The sequence below is a fragment of the Colias philodice genome, chromosome 5 (assembly GCF_061535455.1).
Source record: "Colias philodice isolate Cphi_HAF_F1 chromosome 5, ilColPhil1 Martin Lab GWU primary, whole genome shotgun sequence".
NCBI classification, from domain to species: Eukaryota; Metazoa; Arthropoda; class Insecta; order Lepidoptera; family Pieridae; genus Colias; species Colias philodice.
The window spans coordinates 108,477-127,704 of record NC_143090.1 but is presented as its reverse complement, the minus strand read 5'-3'; the positions used below and the strand labels follow the sequence as shown (position 1 = coordinate 127,704).

General features: G+C 36.5%; 1 protein-coding gene and 1 pseudogene across 1 annotated transcript in view; one reads left to right on the top strand and one right to left on the bottom strand.

The window, feature by feature from the left end:
• Window positions 1–19,092, top strand: part of LOC149488169 (uncharacterized) — a 28,519-nt gene extending 9,427 nt beyond the window's left edge. The window contains exons 6-12 of the mRNA XM_089694956.1: window positions 1,299–1,424; window positions 7,924–8,374; window positions 13,197–13,341; window positions 13,484–13,533; window positions 15,589–15,820; window positions 16,231–16,433; window positions 18,179–19,092. Coding sequence (XP_089551082.1) covers window positions 1,299–1,424; window positions 7,924–8,374; window positions 13,197–13,341; window positions 13,484–13,533; window positions 15,589–15,820; window positions 16,231–16,433; window positions 18,179–18,244 — 1,273 coding nt within the window. The 3' untranslated portion in view covers window positions 18,245–19,092. The remainder of the gene's footprint in view (window positions 1–1,298; window positions 1,425–7,923; window positions 8,375–13,196; window positions 13,342–13,483; window positions 13,534–15,588; window positions 15,821–16,230; window positions 16,434–18,178) is intronic.
• LOC149488170 (uncharacterized) lies at window positions 6,007–7,025 on the bottom strand (annotated as a pseudogene).
• Window positions 19,093–19,228: the final 136 nt, after the last annotated feature.

Below are 19,228 nucleotides of genomic sequence, written 5' to 3'. Positions count from 1 at the left end.
CACATTGAAAAGGTCTACAGAAAAGTCCGCGATGGTATATGTCTATCTCTTATGGATAACCCACAATAACTTTTTTTTGTCATTTACTTTTTACGACAAATAATGGCTAATTTTCGAAGCGATTTTAACCAATACAGCATTAATCCTTAACCAATTAAATACCATGGATACATTGTTCATTTAATATAGATCTATATGGCCTTTTACACCGTATGATTTAAGTGAATATTTTCGAAGATATTACAGATTTATGAGCTATGTATTTTATACCCGTGCGATGCCGGAGGCCGGAGCGGGCCGCTATATTTTTATACCTATACAACGTTCACAATTTTTCTGTAGTGTATTTAGTATCAGCATTGCACCCGTGCGAAGCCGGGGCGGGTCGCTAGTTATACATATAAACCTTCCTCTTGAATCACTCTATCTATTAAAAAAAACCGCATCAAAATCCGTTGCGTAGTTTCAAAGATTTAAGCGTACAAAGGGACATAGGGACATAGGGACATAGGGACAGGGAAAGCGACTTTGTTTTATACTATGTAGTGAAGATTTAGTTATCTACTTGTACGATTCGGTGCGAACTGCGAAGTATGAGCGGCCGCGGCAGTGCCAGCATCGATCGCGGTAGATCTGGCTGTAGGAGCATTAACCCGTTCGTGGTTTCCACTAACCCACTTTTAATAAATATTTGTCTTGTACAGTTTTAAACTAAGTAAAGCAATTGCAAGCAATTTATATGAATTTCTAAATAGTAGGTAGTAGGTGATCAGCCTTTTGTGTAGTCTACCTGCTACCAGACCGTAACTTTTTTTTGTTTGTCACCATTGGGAATCGAACCCAGGGGTCAGGACCCCTCGTTTCAACGCTCTGGTGGTTAACGGACTACGCATTGGTACCAAGGAGGAGGTCATGAAAAGATAAGGAAGATAATATGAATAACTAAAAACTAAAAAGTCGTATCGGTACAATATTAAGTTGTTGTGATTAGCAAAATACGTGTTACCTACTAGGTAATTTATAAAAAATAGCAATATTTTGATCCATTTCATCATATTTTTAGACGGAATTTTTATAGTATCATCCTACAAGCTTACTCAACACTTAGTTACTTAGTCAACATCAAACTAATACGAAATATGAAATAATATTAGCTGCGCCATTATCGAGTGTGGTCGAGGTGCTAATGCTTGTGTTAGGTACTGCTTTTATGCTGCCTTATCTAATAGTCTACTACTAATAATAAACTTTTCGTGTTAATTATAAGAGTGAATTATGAATTAAGTATATATTTGTAGATCAGCAAGTGAGACAGGAGTGGATGTGATCGACCTGGGCGCTCCGCGGCGCGCGCGCCTCTCCCCCGCCCGCCCGCACACCGCCCCCGCCCGCCCGCGCCCTCTCTACACGCCCAATCCGCGCCTGTGAGTAAATGTTATATTTTTTTACTAGTAAGAAATAGATGTAACTAACTAATTGAAAAGAACTTTTTGACAGCAAATTTTTAGAAGATAAAAACGAGTAGAACTAGCTTAGACCGGACTCTCAGTGGAGTTTCGTTTGCAAAAATAGCGGACCTAAATCTGACTTCTGATATATATTGTATAGATCCCAGACATCCTATAGACAGATGTTGCCAACCAGTTTTGTGGTCCCCCTCTCCCCACAACGGTAATTAAATATGGCATACAAAGAAAAAAATAAACATTTCCAAAACATGCCGCGTGGGGTATCAAATGGAAGAGCTTATTGAGTAGATCACGAATATATAGCATACTATAACATTTCTTACACTTTCTCTAAGATTTTTTAGAAAATTTACGAAAATGGTCCATTTTTGAGTTAACTTTAAACCACTATAGATTGAAAACTCATGAATATATTTTTTAAATTATTATTTTAAATATTTAACAATAGTCCATTGTTTACGATTCAATAGTTCGTACAGTGAAATAGTTGCATGGGGGAGTGGGGGGAGCATTCAAAGAAGTATATTTAAGTTTAGAAGAGGCTGATGAAGTTAAGAGGCTGATTCAAGAATGTTCTGCCATATTTTTCATTCTGTCAAACACAACGATAGTGCAGAGATAATTATTCCAAGCCCTGACACCGATATTTTTGTATAAGGCCTTTATTTCTGGCATAAACTGGAAAATATACTCGCCATCTTTGAATGCTCCCCCCACTCCCCCATGCAACTATTTCACTGTACGAACTATTGAATCGTAAACAATGGACTATTGTTAATTATTTAAAATAATAATTTAAAAAATATATTCATGAGTTTTCAATCTATAGTGGTTTAAAGTTAACTCAAAAATGGAGCATTTTCGTAAATTTTCTAAAAAATCTTAGAGAAAGTGTAAGAAATGTTATAGTATGCTATATATTCGTGATCTACTCAATAAGCTCTTTCATTTGATACCCCACGCGGCATGTTTTGGAAATGTTTATTTTTTTCTTTGTATGCCATATTTAATTACCGGGGTGCGGGGAAGGGGACCACAAAACTGGTTGGCAACATCTGTCTATAGGATGTCTGGGATCTATACAATATATATCAGAAGTCAGATTTAGGTCCGCTATTTATGCAAACGAACATCTCCTTGGAGCCTGCTCTAGTTGTAACAAGTGCATTTAGCTATTAGGTACTACTACTAGGCCCAAATAGTTAAATGAAATGAAATGATAATTTATTTGTATGAATTGTGGTTACAAAGTTGTTATATAATAAATTTCACATCCGCACAATTCGCCAACAAATTGGCATACAAATATTTAAGTTAGGTTATTATTATTATTATAGATATACATTATAATACAGCAATACTACAATTTTATTTATTAGTACAATTTGATTATTACAATATAATCGTTATTATTTTCTCCATTACAAAATTCGGGAATTATAGCCACGATTTTAATTTTTTGTGCATTAAATTTTTTGGCAGTTCCCTTATATGCTTTGGTATATGGTTAAATATCTTTATACACATCACACTGGCATTCTTTTGGTAGAGTGCTGAACGGCAGTAATTAGGCATCATAAGACGTGTAGGATCTCTTAGTCCCAATCTAGAGTTATCTTTCATGTTTTTAAAAAGTTCACCGTGTTTTTTGACAAATAAACATATTTCCAAAATGTATAAACCCGTGAGTGTTAAAAGATGGTGCTTTTTGAATAATGGTCGACAAGATTCTAAGGGACCAATATTGCACAAAGCCCTTATGCACCTCTTCTGTGCCAAGAATACATTTGTCACGTCTGTCGAGTTGCCCCAGAATATAATTCCATACCGTATCACAGATGTAACGTATCCGTAATATGCGGTAAGCGCAGCATTAAAGGACACTGTTTTTCTTAATCTTCTTAATGCGTAAACGAACTTATTTATTTTTCCAGTAATCATATTGTCACAATGAGCTTTCCAATTGCAATTTTGATCTACATTTAACCCTAGGAACTTTATGTAACGTGTTGGTTCTATGGTATGGAATTTGTCCGTTACATTAAGCGGTGTGTGTCGAGCTTTATAATTCGAAAATTGAATAAATTTTGTTTTAGTCATATTCGCAGATAGATTATTATCATTAAACCATGTCAATACTAATTCTAAATTATTGTTAATTGTCGTGTTATAGTTAATCTCTTTGTGATCGTCAGAATAAATTATTGAAATGTCGTCTGCAAACAATATACACTTTTGGTCCATTATGTCAGGTAGATCATTTATGTAAATTAAAAATAATAAAGGCCCCAATATGCTGCCCTGTGGCACTCCGAAACTATTAGCTAAATAGTAGGGGGACTTGTACGTGGTCATCTCTAGGTTATTATCTATTTTATTTATTTCAACACTCTGTTGTCTCTGAAACAAATAATCATGAATCCATTCAAGAGCAGGACCTCTAATGCCATATTTCTCACATTTATATATGAGTAGTTTGTGGTCCACAAAGTCAAAAGCTTTTGACGAAGATTGATGTAACCGGAATTTTATTATTAATGCACCTCGTTACTTCCTCAATTAAATAGAACGTAGCCAAAGTAGTAGATTTATTTGCTTGAAACCCTGTTTGTTCTTTTTTAATTATATTATATTTGTTTAAAAATTTTAACAGTCTGGCACTCATGGCTTTTTCCAGAATTTTTGAAAAAATGGATATAAGTGTAATCGGGCGGTAATTTTTTATATCAGTTTTGCTGCCTTTTTTGTAAAATGGTTTAACAATAGATACTTTCAGGATTTTAGGGAAGATGCCTTGCGAGAATGATTTATTAATTAAATTCCCCAATAGGTACGTAAGAAAAGCTGTGTTTACATTCTTTCAGTATGCTTGTAGCTATTGAGTCATAACCTACAGCGTTTGTATTTCTAAGAGAATTTATAATTTTAACAATCTCTTGTTCTGTGCATGGTGAGAGAAATATGCTGCTATTGATTGAATTTATTCTATACTAGCTTTCCGCCCGCGGCTTCGCCCGCGTTTTCAAAAAAATCCGTTCCCGTAGGATTTCTGGGATAAAACCTATCCTATATATGTCCTTTCTCGGGTATCAAAATATCTCTATACCAAATTTCATGCAAATTGGTTCAGTAGTTAAGGCGTGATTGAGTAACAGACAGACAGACAGACAGAGTTACTTTCGCATTGTTAATATTAGTATGGATTTGTAATGATTTGATTGATTAATGGAAGTAGTTATTGAATTAATACATGTCAAATTAGTAAAAAAATTATTAAATGTCATAGCAATTTTTAATGGATCTGTTATATCAACGTCATTATGTGAGATTAGGTCAATACAGTTGTTATCAGACATATTATGCGTCCCTCTGTTCTTTATCAAATCCCAAGTAGCTTTTGTTTTGTTTTTGGAATTTAATATTAATCTATTATTTATTATTCTTTTTGAGCAGTTTATACAAGATCGGAGTATCTTATTATATTTTTGAAATTCTAACTTTTTTTTCAAGGACTTTGATTTATAATGAATAAATCTTAGCTGTTTTTTCCTCGCGCATGCTATTTTTATACCCTTTGACATCCATTTCACGTGACTGAGAGTATTCGTTATCCTTCTTTTGTACAAAGGAAAACATAAATCATACAGTAAGCAGACTCATGAAACTTTTGAAAGCTGCGTTAGCATTTATTTCATTTAAAACATCCGTCCATTAAAGAGATTTCAAATGCATGTCAAATTTCCTAATATTTTCCTGGCAATAGTCTCTTCGCGTTACAAACCAATACTTTGGTTTATGGCCAGCTTGCTTTGGTAGACTAACTAGTTGACATGTTTCATGATCTGAGAGAAATACTTTCAGTACCTTACCCTCTGCTCGCGGTATATTTGTTGCAATTATATCTAGGCATGATAGTTTACGAGTTGGTTGATTAATAATTATATTAATGTTGAAATTTTTTAGCAAATTTTTAAACCATTATGAAGACTGACTTTCTTTCATTACGTCAATATTAAAGTCTCCAGCCAATATGATATTTTTATTTTTGTTTGCGGTTAATTTATGAAGGAAAAGTTCAAATTTTCAAATTATTTTGTAATGTTTGAGTTAGGTGTTCTATATATATACAAACCACGCAACAATTCATGCTTTGTATCTCAACGGCACAACATTCAAATATTTTTTCTACTGTATAATCGGCACAGTAGTTAATAGTCCTGCAATCAAGGGACTTGTCTAGTAAAATACAACAACCTCCACGCCTTTCTTGTGATCTACAGAAAGATGAAGCAACATAAAAATTTTGTAGAATAAGGTTGCATTCCTCTCCTTTTTTGATAAAAGTTTCAGTTAGACATATTATACTAATGTTTTCTTCAATTTCTGCCAAACACAACTCAAGCCACTCTATTTTATTCAGTATGCCTGCAATGTTTTGATGCAGAAGATATTTACCATCATATACTTTATGCTCGAAAAAACTCAGTCTCTTCAACCAAATTTTCTGCGTCAACGGTTTGCGTACCTAGCTTTATCGCTAGTACATATAATAATTATTAACGTATGGTAACGAATTCTCAGCTTGGGTAGATGTATCCTTATAATATTTATTTTTTAAGTTAGTAACTGTACTACTGAATTTAATTTTATTAGTTGATTTTAATTTATTTAACCAGTCTTTGCAAACCAAAAATTCGTTACTGTAATGTTTGAATTCGATTTCTGTATTAATTTTATAACATATTCTATTTAGGTAGTTACTGTGAGAGTTACAATCATTTTCATTAACATTCAAGAATGTGCAATTCGAATATTTTAAACATAACTATTTGTCTTTAAATAATTATTAATAAGATTTTCATTTAAATATCTGTTTTTAACAATATTAAGTATAATTACACTAGTGTCCTTTAAATATCGGAGTATAGCCGCAGTTTCGGCCATAAAGTGGAATGGGTTATCATCGTGTTCTCCTAAACTTAAAATAAATTTATCCGTCGGTTTTGTTTTTATTTTTTTAACATGGTGCTGTTATGTCTTCTGTGTGAGCAAAAGGTTTTGTTATTGATGATATTTCATATTTTGCGGCTAAGTTAAATGTGTTACGGTGAAGTCGAACAGCCATGTCTACACATTGTTGACCGCCGAAAATAAAAAGAAGTTCTTTAGATTTCTTTTCCATTATTGTATTGTTAATGCTCGAGTCTGGTTTTTGCAAGGTTGTTAAATTTTTTGACTGATTGTTTAAGGTTAATTCTAAAAGGTTTTCTTTATCAAAATCGATTCTTCGTTTAACTTTTATGATATTTAGCGATGAAAAAGTTGTGATCCTCTTTTATTTTCTAAAATAAGTTGGTCTATTTCGCTATTCGCGCTATCTAACAAGGTCTGTAAAGCAGTAATTTTTTCCTTTAATTCGTCTAATTCAAAGTTCATTGTAGAAAGATCCGGTAAACTTTTTGAATCTTCGTTGTAGCTAGGTGATGTCTCTAAACAAATATCATCCATACTCCGATTAACCTTCCGTGTGCGAAATGTTACATTTTGCGATTCCATGACTATTATTTCTTATAAGAAAATTTTAATAAGAAAATTTTAAATATAAAATTAAAAATTATAATAAGATGTCTTGAGGTACCCGGTTGGATTCGATCTCCGGCCCTCTCAGTTAGTTAAGTTGTTCACTCACTGTACAGAGCTATCAACGCATATAAGTTGCTTTCGAATTGTAAGTATAATTTATAACTACGATGTTGATTCATAACATAAATGAGTCATCAGCTGCTGTTGCTGTGTAAAGTCCGGTCGCGGAGCAGAAAGAATTTCGTACAATGACCTCTTTACCTACTGACAGTGGTCACAAACATTTTTGAATGAAGTGCAGTTTACATGAAATATTTGGAGGAGAAATTGTTTTTTACTAATTTATAAAATAAATGTCCTTTATTTATTTACAATACTTATTAGTTAGTTAACTTTTTCAATAACCACGATATTATATTATACATATAAAAAAGTGTGCGTGTACACACATAAGAAGTGAAACTTCTTTATGACCTTATTTTTCAAAAAATAATTTACTATGTACAATATTACAGAAATACGTTAGTCTAACACACGATTTCGACTTAGGCGGATTTTGATTGGACATAAAGAGTTTGAGGTTTATTCTTATAAATTTTGAATTCACAAAATCATAATTAAACACCTGACACCAATCAAGCAAACACAAACCTTACGCTCTCAGGTTAAGGTTTACAATCCCTAAGGACGGCGGTCATTGCACCTGTACGAGCAAGACACATTATTTTTACAAGGGAGTGACAGTGACAGGTAATAACAGGTTAATGTACGAAATTCTTCCTGCTCCGCGACCGGACTTTAGTTAAAACCCGTATTACCCGTAAAACCCTAGGAAAACATAGGACATAATTTTGTTTCACTTGTCGCCCAGCTACCCGGGCCCAGCGATTCAATCGAAGCGGAAGGCGGACAGAGGGAGCTCGAATCGTGGTCGCAGACGAAAGCGCGTGTTCCGGCGACCCGTCCCGAACTCGCGCCTGTACCGACCCGCGCCGCCGCGGCCCGCCCCGCCGCCGCCGCGGCCGCGCGCCGCCTGGCCGCCGCCCGCCAGCTCGGCGCCGCTCGCGCTGGACACGGCGTCGCGCGCCGCGCTGCGCCTGCTCAGCTCGCGGCTCGCGTCGCCGCCGCGCGCGCCCGCCGCGCCGCGCCCCGAGCGCCGCCTGGTGGTGAAGCTGCCGCCGGCGCCCGAGAGCGGGCACTCGGCCTCGCCGGAGCGGTTGGTGCGCGCCCGCGCCATGGACACCGCCACTCGACATTCCACCAGCCCGGATTGCTCGGACGGCAACGAGCCTTCCTCGGCGCCTTCAGAGTTTCTAGCTGAGGTGAGCTGTCATATTTCTTGAATTTATATTCAGACATATAACGATGAAAACGTGGGCGAAGCTGCAGGCCGGAAGCTAGTTAACCATAAAGTACACAAGAATAAATGCAATTTTTTTAAATTATAGGTAGTTACTCTTTTTATTTTGCTCCTTAAATTTACGAATAAAAATATTACCGGGACGGATTCACTTTAATTACTTAGGTAAATCGATGTTTAATTAAGCAGGTCACCTTTCTATGAAGATACAGTTTACTTAAAATGTTCTAATAGTCAAATGTTGGCTATTAAAATGACTCCACTATAAATCAGGCAAATTTCTCAAACAAGCTGGAATGTTTTTTTTTGAAATCATTTCATGTGTTTTGTTTTTGAATATGCTGCAAAATATTAGCTCTTGTATCGTTACTTTGAAGTTTGAACTCTTGACATTTTTTCTTTTGAAATATTATCGAAATTGCGAATTAATTGCAGATGCGTAGTAAATAGCTCACTAACCCGGTGCGGCAAACGCACATGCGCGTCCAATAAATATTTCGTGTGGTGCTATGAACGCGTTTGCGCGGTTGAAGAAAGTCTACCCAGTGCGGCTGGGCGCATTAGTGCGTCCTTCAATACTTTGCCACAGTATAGGAAATAATATTGTAATACTGTGACTTTGCCCAAGTGCGGCACGGCGCTTATGTGCGTTTGAAAATTTTCGTGTTTTATGACGGTCATAAAATTTATTGCGCTAAAAGTAAAAGCACAGTATTACAATATTATTTCCTACAGTAAGGAATCGCCTTTGATGTCGCGCGATGCCGCCGCCAGCGTAGGTACTTACGCTGCCACACGAAAATACGCTAGGGTTGCAACAAATGGGAAATAAAACAATTGTGATTATTAATATTTATATGATGAAATCATTTATTCATATGTACATTCAAAATAATTGCGATTATTAAATCTGATGTAATTATTTGTTCATAAATATATAATTACCTACAGATATTGCACTGCTAAATATTATATAAGTGGACACTATTTTTGGATGTTCTTAATTGTATATTATAACATTTAACTAAGTAATGCATTCGCATTGGGATGTACAATCTGATTAGAAAATAATGAGGACAACATATACAAAGCTTTGATTTAAATTAAACAGATACAATTAATACAATCTTTCTGAAATATTGTTTCCTTCTGGGATTTCAATGTAGATTTACATCCGTAAATGGCACAGTTTGTGCGCGCCGTAATAGAATATGTAAGTACCTATGTATAATAAAATTATTACACAAAAAATACGACTGCGTCGTCCTTTCGCGCTAGGTAAGGCAAACTAAGCGTGTTTGCCTTACGCGGCCCGCGTCGCCCGACCCCCGCCAGTTCCCCTCCGTTACTCTGCACAAGTACATTCGTCGCACTACTGTAGGAAATATGGTAATATATGGTAATACTGTGGTAATAAAAGTATAAACAGACGTTCGAATTTGGTACGGACCGCACCGTGACCTTGGTGCGCTCTGGACCATATTCGATCATGTGTACAGTGGTCCGCCGGACATAATTATTATTATTGACGGTACGGTCGGTTCGATGGTTTTTTCTTCCGAACTTGGTGCGGACCGTACCAAATTCGCGCGTGTGGACGGGCAATCGCACCGGACAGCGCTTTAGTCATAGACTATATACTTATTACAGCTTTAGTCACAGTTCTACCGCCAAACCAAACGGACGTCGGTCGATCGTTATCAATGGCGATGGCGTCGGATGACGTGGCTATTACTGAAAAAAGATTAATAATATAAATTTTAGAACTCTACAAAGATTTATGATATGACTGCATATGTCTGAATGAATCCCTGTCTTTTAAATATAATTTTGCCCATTCTTTTCTCTTCGTTTTCTTCTTTTCAATGGTTGTAACTTGTACTTGTACCAAAAGAAGCCTTGAACTGAGGTCTACATGTGAAAAAAATACAACATTCTAACCACGAATTTATTACGAGAAATAGATTTTCAAATAATTCGGTTTGACTTTTAATGAGATTACTATGATCAATGCTCGAAATATTCACAAAAAAGGAGATTAATTTGTATTAATTTGATATTATTGAATTGTCTTATAAATCTAAGATATTTTTTTGTTCAGTTAATTTATTACATATAAGAATTAAGTAGGTACCTACCTATAATAATATATTGAAATATCGACTATAACTAACGACTAAAACATAAACAAAAACTTGGTAATAGATAGATGATATATATAATTTTGTTTACTAGGGACAACCCTGACATTCTTTGAAAATCTATATCTCGTAATACCTTCGTGGCTAGAATGTGGTATTTTTGTCACATGTAGAACTCAGTTCAAGGTTTCTTTTGGTACTGAACAGAGCTTCTACTAACGCCTGCATATAATATAAAAAAATAAAAACGAAAATCAGTAAAAATTACAATACTTTCGCCTCTATCGACAATATCGTTTCTAAAAAGGATAATTTGCGCCTTTAATCACTTCATATATTAGCAACATAATAAATTATCTAGTGTATCTATTTTTTTTTATACGAATTTATTTAGCTCAGTCGGCCGAGAAAATTCCAATACATATTTTAAATGTTTTTTTAAAAATCGTAAATTTAATCGTAATTTTTAAACAACGAATATTTTTTTTGTGCGGCAATGCCTGGACGTATAGCCGAAACCGATTGAATATTGAAACTGTAAAGGCGGAGCTGCAAAATGAGCTGTAAATGTAATTTTAAATTATCGTGCAAAGATTTTTATACATTCGCTTTACAAAATGAAGAGCTATTAAAAGCTGTTTCTTCCAACAGCAAATATAAATGCCAAAAATAAATTTTCTCTATTTAACATTGCTGTTTTAATTGTCTCCCGTAAAAAATAACTAAAACTCGTATTTTTGATGCTGTTAACCCTTAAATCAAATACTGGCAACCCTAGGTGCGGTGCGGTCGTGTGGCGAGTCGATCGCACCGCACGAGTACGGTGGTCCGGGCGCACCAAGTTCGAACGTCTGTTAGTATTATAATAATGTTACAAACGAATATCGCTTGGTCAAAGAAAAGTCAGTGTATAGAGTATAGACACCCTTACCGACCCATTTTTTTGATGCCTTCCAAACAATAGAGATGAACAATGAACGCACAGGTGCGGCCCGCCGCACTCGAAGTAAGTTTTTTAAGTTGAATGGACGCGCATACGCGCCCGCAAGCACATGTTAAAAAACGCTAGAGGCACTAGGAAAAAAGGAAAGTTTTTTGAAACAGCTCATATTTTGACGTGAGAATTTTCGATTGAAAGTTAAGCTGCTCCTTTTATATTAAGTTGAAATAAGACGAAAAAGGAAATATTTGTAATCAAATTAATTACGGTGTATTTCGGATATTATAAGGTAAGTTTTCACCAAATATCGTAGAAAATTTTTTTTAAAGATATCTAAAAATAAAAAACGAAACACTTGGTTATTATGGTTGGCACATTTTTGACTAGCCGAAAAAAAAAATTCGCGTTTTTCTGTTGAAATACATCCGTAAACAGCACAATATCTAACCATTTTCTACGAAAAACGATAATCACAAATCCAAAATAATAAAATTACTTTACTTAAGTCAATTTGATTAATGTTGTCAATCTTCGTTGCGTATCGTCCCTGTAGAAAAATATGGACCATTTTTAGACTGATCGTGCGGGTGAGGTAAGTGTTTAATTTTGGCGGGAGGCGGAGAGTGTCCGTTCTGTAGCGTTTAGCTACTAGGTATTATATTGTATTCTGTGGTTATGTGAAAAATTGTAGTTACAAAAGTAAAGAATTAAAACCTACAGGGTACTTCCCGTGAACACAGAATCCTAAAATTTAGTACCAAGCAACGTTGTATATATAGCACTGACAAAGGAAACTTAGAAAAACAGTTTTATACAGAATCATCGGTGCGCGAGTCCGACTCCCTCTTGGCCGGAGTTACTTCCGTCACTTCCGCCCCACCTGTAAGAATGCTGCCCTACCTCAAATTTGACTGGCCACAGATTATATCTCTGGCTACGGCCCTGTCGCTATCGCGCTATCTTTTAACTCCGTTATTCACAAAATTTTATTTGATAACTAACTGCGCTCCGCAGTTTCACCCACGTGGCTCCGCTCCTGTTGGTCTTAGCGTGATGATATATAGCCTTATATAGCCTATAGCCTTCCTCGATGAATGGGCTATCTACCGGGCTATCACCGAAATAATTTTTCAAATCGGAGCAGTAGTTCCTGAGATTAGGGCGTTCAAACAAACAAACAAACATACTCTCCAGCTTTATAATATAAGTATAGATCTAAGTATAGATATAAGGCCGCCATTTGTACATACATACTTGCATCTGTTTGTTTTTTTTTCTGTGTTTTATGTAAATCTTGTGTGTGTGCAATAAAGTATTATAGTACGTTCATTTCGTAACTTATATCTATTATCTTATATCTATTTGCCACCAGAGATACATTTTCTTTGCTATAAACCTCACGGAGCCCGAGACCTTTCCAACGAATGCAAAACCGTGGAAATCGGTTCGTGCGTTCTGGATAGGAGTTATAGCATCAGGAAGGAAAACCCGACTTATTTTAATATCTATTATAAAATATAAACAATAATCCACTATGTAAAATCCTACTTTTAGGTATATTATAGAATAGAGTTGAAATCGGTAGTCCTATAAATATTAGAACAGCTGATGAAGATAAGTGGAAATTTCCATCACATTCATAAATGTATATTATAGGTTCATAAAAAAATATTATGTGTGTTTATTGTCAGTTGTAATTTCAGTTTCTATCTGCGATAATGAGACGGCAGTACGCAGAGGCGCTGAAGTACTGCCGCTTGATCCTGCAGTACGAGCCGCACAACGCGACGGCGCGCGGCTTCTATCCGCTCCTGCAGCACAAGCTCAACAATCACAAAAGCAATAAAGGTAAATCTCTCCTTATTTCTTATTTCGTTCTAATGTTTATTCTGCTAAATTAGTAAATAAAAAAAACAAATTAGTGATTGAATAAATGGTTGCATAAACACCTAGTTAAAAAGATACTCTTTATTATTCTCTTTTTTCGCAGATGAAACCAGTTCGAGCGAGGAAGCAAGCCCTCCGCATGATCTCAAAAATGTACGTTTATACCAAACCTAAAAAATAGGTAAATGACGAAAGAATGTTGTAAACTGCATCTTGTAGGTATTGTAACTCTAGTTAATCTGTGACACAGTGGCGTAGCATGGGGGGGGGGGGGGCGCCGGCTGCGGTCCGCACCGGGCGGCACTTCGGCGGATACGGCACTTCGGCGGGGGCGGCATTTCACTGGTGGTCAAAAAAAAAAAGTTTTTTTCGTCAATTTTTTGATGCTGTTCCTATAAATTTATGTTGCATGGTTGATACAACGTTCTCCCGTTCTCAAATAACTATTATGTATTAAGAAAACTTATAATTACTTTGTTACAATTTTCATTAAAAAAAAACATCTGTCTTTGTCAATCCTTTGTACTTCATCGTAATGACAGAGGGTCTGGCATTCTGTCTGTCTTCTTTTTATTCAATCAGTTCATTCGTTTCAGTTTCGCATGTTTTGTAAGAATGACTGAGTAAACTTTTTTATGTGAGAACATTAATTAGTTTACTTTTCAGTTTAGTTATATTATGCTCGACATTTTTTGTAATTCATTTAAAAATGATAGGGCGGCAAATTCGGGATCCACACCGGTTGCTAATGACACGTGCTACGACCATCGAGATATATGTACTACTAGAGAGGTTATTCCAAACAAAAACATTGCGCGCGGCCGATGTGGTGGGGTACGTGTGGAACGAGCGAGGCGTGGCTTCAAGTTCAAAGATTAAGCAATGCGTGCAGATGCGACACATTGTGCAATCTGTTTACTCGGTACTATCTGGTGGTACTGATACTACAATTAAAAATATACTTTATTTATTGAGTTATAAGGTTGCTTCCATTCTGTTTATTTACATTCTCAAAAACATCAATCGCCGCAGAGGCGGCTTGTGACAAAGGCGGCTTGTGTCAAAGGCCTCGGCGATATCATTTAAGAACATAATATACTTTAGGCAAACTTGTAATAAGATCTATTTTACTTTCTTATTAGTCCATTTGACAAGGATATTGGGTAAGATACCTATTGGAATAATTTTATTATTATGTATGTAGTATGTACTTATTAAATCCGCGAATAAAAAAAAATTTAGTCGCGAATATAGAAATTGGGTCGCATTTTTTTAATCCGCGAATAGTGAATAAAGGAAGCGCGATTAAGGAACTTTTACTGTATTAGTTTCTGTGAATGTTGTGTTTATTTGTAATTGTTGTGCATAATAATTTATAAATCCTATTGGAACAACTGTTGATGAACCTTTTTTTAATAAATAAAAATAGGCAAATAAATAAATATTACTTAATATAACCTACCGTTTTAGTTTGCGTAGTCGGGTAAAAGTATAAATATTTAGGTACTACACCACGGTAATCTTTCCTAGTATATATTGTATATTATACATAGTTAAAAAATCCAGTTACATTTTTTTAACAGACTCATCGATAGTGTCACGTCTGTGCTGTTAGTCTATGAAAAATGGCGCGAAACGCAGAACGCGTGGTGATTTTTCGCAAAATGATAACAATATTAGTAAAATGCATGACTTTCTCATAATAAGGAAACTTACTGGTGAAAAGTCACTCCTCGGGCTTTGTTTGTATTATAGGAACTGTTAAAACAATATCTTAGCACACACGAAGGCATTTTGAACAGAGCAATAACACGTGTTGACGCGGCAAGCGGGAAGCACAGTCCGGCACAGACTAATGAGACTCGTGACTTTTGCCTCTAGCGCGTTGTAAAGAGAGTGTAGTAGCGATCGCCTCTCCAGTACGTAGTACATATATCTCGATGGCTACGACACTGCTGTGTCACTGTGTTATATATACCTCGTAGTCGTAGACGTTATCGTTATTGTCACCTGACGAATTAATTACCTGTTCGGTAAAGGGGCTGCGCGTAATTTAGGCATAAACTAGCTTCCGATTTGTACGTGTACGTTCAAGTTCGAACGTCCATGTGATTAGTTCGGAAAAAATGAACAGTAATAAATATTAAAACCTTATTCCAAAATTGTATCAGTAAACGTCATCCTATAACAAAACCCCATATTATGTAGGAATGCGACACCGAGGAGGGTTCGGGCGGCTTGAAGGTGGACGGCGGGGCCGGCGCGACGGGCGGCACGGGCGGGACGGGCGGCACGGGGGCCACCGGGGCCACGGGCGGGGACGACAGCGAGGACGCCTGGGACGAGTCGGAGCGCTCCGGCGCCTCTTGTTCGTCCCTGGAGCTGGACTCGTCGTCTCCTAGCCGCGCACAAAATTCACGATCAACGCGCTCTTCCGACAGTAAGTACCTACCTACTTAAAATTGTGGAAAATCTTTATTTCGCCAAAACATTATAGCTCACGTAAATAACTATGTATACTGTGTTATAAAACTAGAAAAGCTCACATTGAAACATCTTATGAAAACACGTTCATTCCGCGCATTTCGATACCTATCCGATTTGAGAATGTTTTATTTTACTTTAATTTTTATAATTTATCAAAAAACATTTGAAACTATAAAATAGGTAAGTATATAATATAATGCGCCGAATTACGAGCGGATCGAATATTGAGATACGGATCTAAATAATAAATATCCGTTAGCACTTAGCGAGATAGATAAGCGTCATGTTATCTAATCATGTACAACGAGCTTTCAAAGGCGCTGTAGATGAAAATGTGAATGATGTTGTATATGTGCGGTGCAGGCGCGTGGTCGCGCTGGGAGAGCAGCGGCTCGCGCTCGGAGCGCGATGACAACGGCAACGAGCTCGCCGCGCCGCTGTCGCCCGCGCCCGCCCCGCCCGCCCCGCACGCCCCGCACCCTGCCGCCGCCGCGCCACTCTACTGCGACGGCGACATTGAGAACGACAATGCAGCCGGTGACTCCTACCCGTCTACCGCTCTTAAGGTAGGCAACGAACAGGCAGAAATATAAATTGTACCTAGGGTTACTACGTGCTATAATAGTCTCTATATACGCTTCGACCGGGCAAATAATATTTTGATTTCATGCATTTTTCCATTCGAAATGATAGTTGATTTTTTTATGATATAAGTACAGGGTTACTTGTAAAACACCAGCAACCTCGCAGGAAAAGATAGCTAACATCATAAGTAACAAAATTTTTTGTTCTACGACTTTTGATAATTTGTTATATATTTTATTTTCATACAAAAATAAATATTCATTTCATTTTCCGTCTGAATATTATAAACTCTACGCGCATCCCAAAAATTACGTCAACAAGAAGCGAACGAGAGGGGGGAGGTAGGGGCGGACGGCGCTAGTGCCTTTGAACTTGACCTATCTGCGACAGTCAGCGCATAGACTAACAAGTGTTAGGAGAGTACAATAAAAGCTTAAAAAATCATTTAAAAATAATTTATTGCGTTATGCCAATAGTCGTAGAACAAATGTTAATGTTACTTATGATGTTAGCTATCTTGTCCTGCGAGGTTGCGTAATCGCACATTTGTAATTATTGTTAGGTACATAATATTAATGTTATTCTAGCCGTGAGAATCTGTAAATGGCTTATTATGATTGAATCATGTGACTATTTTGCACGCCTCATAAGCGAAGCGTTGAGGTGGGTACTACTGTCACTTCGCGCAAAACATCTGATTTTTCAAACTTAAAATGTCTTTATGTATCATACATTGCACTTGTAAGATAATACATACACACACATATTAAGAAAAAACACTATTTTTAACGTTCATGATATTTTTGATGTCATTTTTGTTATTTAAACTAGTTAAAAAACAGTTTAAAAAAGTTCTGTCTTGGACGTCCGTGTGTCTGTATGTGCGGATCCTTTTTCTTGTTAACACGATAGCGACCGAAATACTTTACTAATCGAGTCTTTTTGCACGCCTCATAAGCGAAGCGTTGAGGTGGGTACTACTGTCACTTCGCGCAAAACATCTGATTTTTCAAACTTAAAATGTCTTTATGTATCATACATTGCACTTGTAAGATAATACATACACACACATATTAAGAAAAAACACTATTTTTAACGTTCATGATATTTTTGATGTCATTTTTGTTATTTAAACTAGTTAAAAAACAGTTTAAAAAAGTTCTGTCTTGGACGTCCGTGTGTCTGTATGTGCGGATCCTTTTTCTTGTTAACACGATAGCGACCGAAATACTTTACTAATCGAGTCTTTTTTTTTCTCTTACGCTTGAGTATGCTCAGGAATAGAACCCTTTCATTTTTCAGGGTCTGATTCGATGTGGTTTAATTGTTATTAAATAAACAAAAATAATAATTAATAAATATTTATTAAAAAAAAATTATGAGGCGTGCACTTTTGGATTTTCCAAATTATTTTTTCTCTTACGCTTGAGTATGCTCAGGAATAGAACCCTTTCATTTTTCAGGGTCTGATTCGATGTGGTTTAATTGTTATTAAATAAACAAAAATAATAATTAATAAATATTTATTAAAAAAAAATTATGAGGCGTGCACTTTTGGATTTTCCAAATTATTTAAGAATACAGCTGTAGATTCTCCTAAAATATGAATAAATTTAAATAAATTTTCTAGACGACTTCGTTGGACGACTGTATGATTTTTAGACTGTGCTTCTACCATTAATAAACTGTAATTTATGTTGAAACTTGAAAGTATCCGTTCGTGCAGGCCAGCTCGTCGGCGGCGTCGTCGCTGCGGCGGCTGCGCGCGCAGTTCGCGTGCTCCATCAAGTGAGCGCGCTGCCCTCAGCGAGCCCTCCGAGCCCCTCCCTCCCTCACTTAAAACTACTTTCTGTCCTTTTCTCACGAAACACGCGGAATTTTATACAAACACAAATTATTTGTACTTTTTATATTATACAAATTACAAACCTATATTTTATTCATAATTATTCTAATTGTTACCGCAAGCGAATAGAAGGTTACTAGAAAATTGTATAATTCAGTGACCTCTTGAGCTTCCTCGGTAGAGTAAGTACGGTGCCCTTTGTGCTCGGGTGTGGACTTACTAGCTGCTGCCTGTGACTTCGTCCGCGTGGATATAGTCACTTTGGGCCGACGCTAACTTTAACCCGCGATTTAGTTTATTGGTTATCATAAAAAAGTTATAGCGAGTCAACTATACAAGACAGCAATATATCATATTGACCTATGCTGTCGCTGAATTATTTTTAGTGCTTACTAGCAAACCGGGCGAACTCCGTTTCGCCACCAGAGATACCTTTTCTTTGCTATAAACCTCACGGAGCCCGAGACCTTTCCAACGAACGCAAAACCGTGGAAATCGATTCTTGCGTTCTGGAGTTATAGCGTCAGGAAGGAAAACCCGACTTATTTTTATATAGGTAGTAGATAAAGAGGAACAAATTATTGTGTCACACATGGTTTTTGCGAAACTTTAACTATTTACAAAGCGGCTGCAACTGAAACTCTCAAAGGGAAATAAAAACGATTTTGAAATATTTTCCAGTAGTGCTCTCTGGTTGGTCGGTCCTAGCGAGCCGGCACCGTTGTAGTTTGTACTCGCTCTACCAGGAAGCAACCCACTACACACGTTGTATTGTATTATTATTACCTAGTACTTACCTGTATCATTTTCATTCATCAGTTTCTAAATTCGTACTACGTAGCATTTAAGATTATTTAAATTTAATAAAATTTGTCAACGATGAGATTTTTATAAATCATATTATATTGAGCGCATGCAAGTAAACAGTGT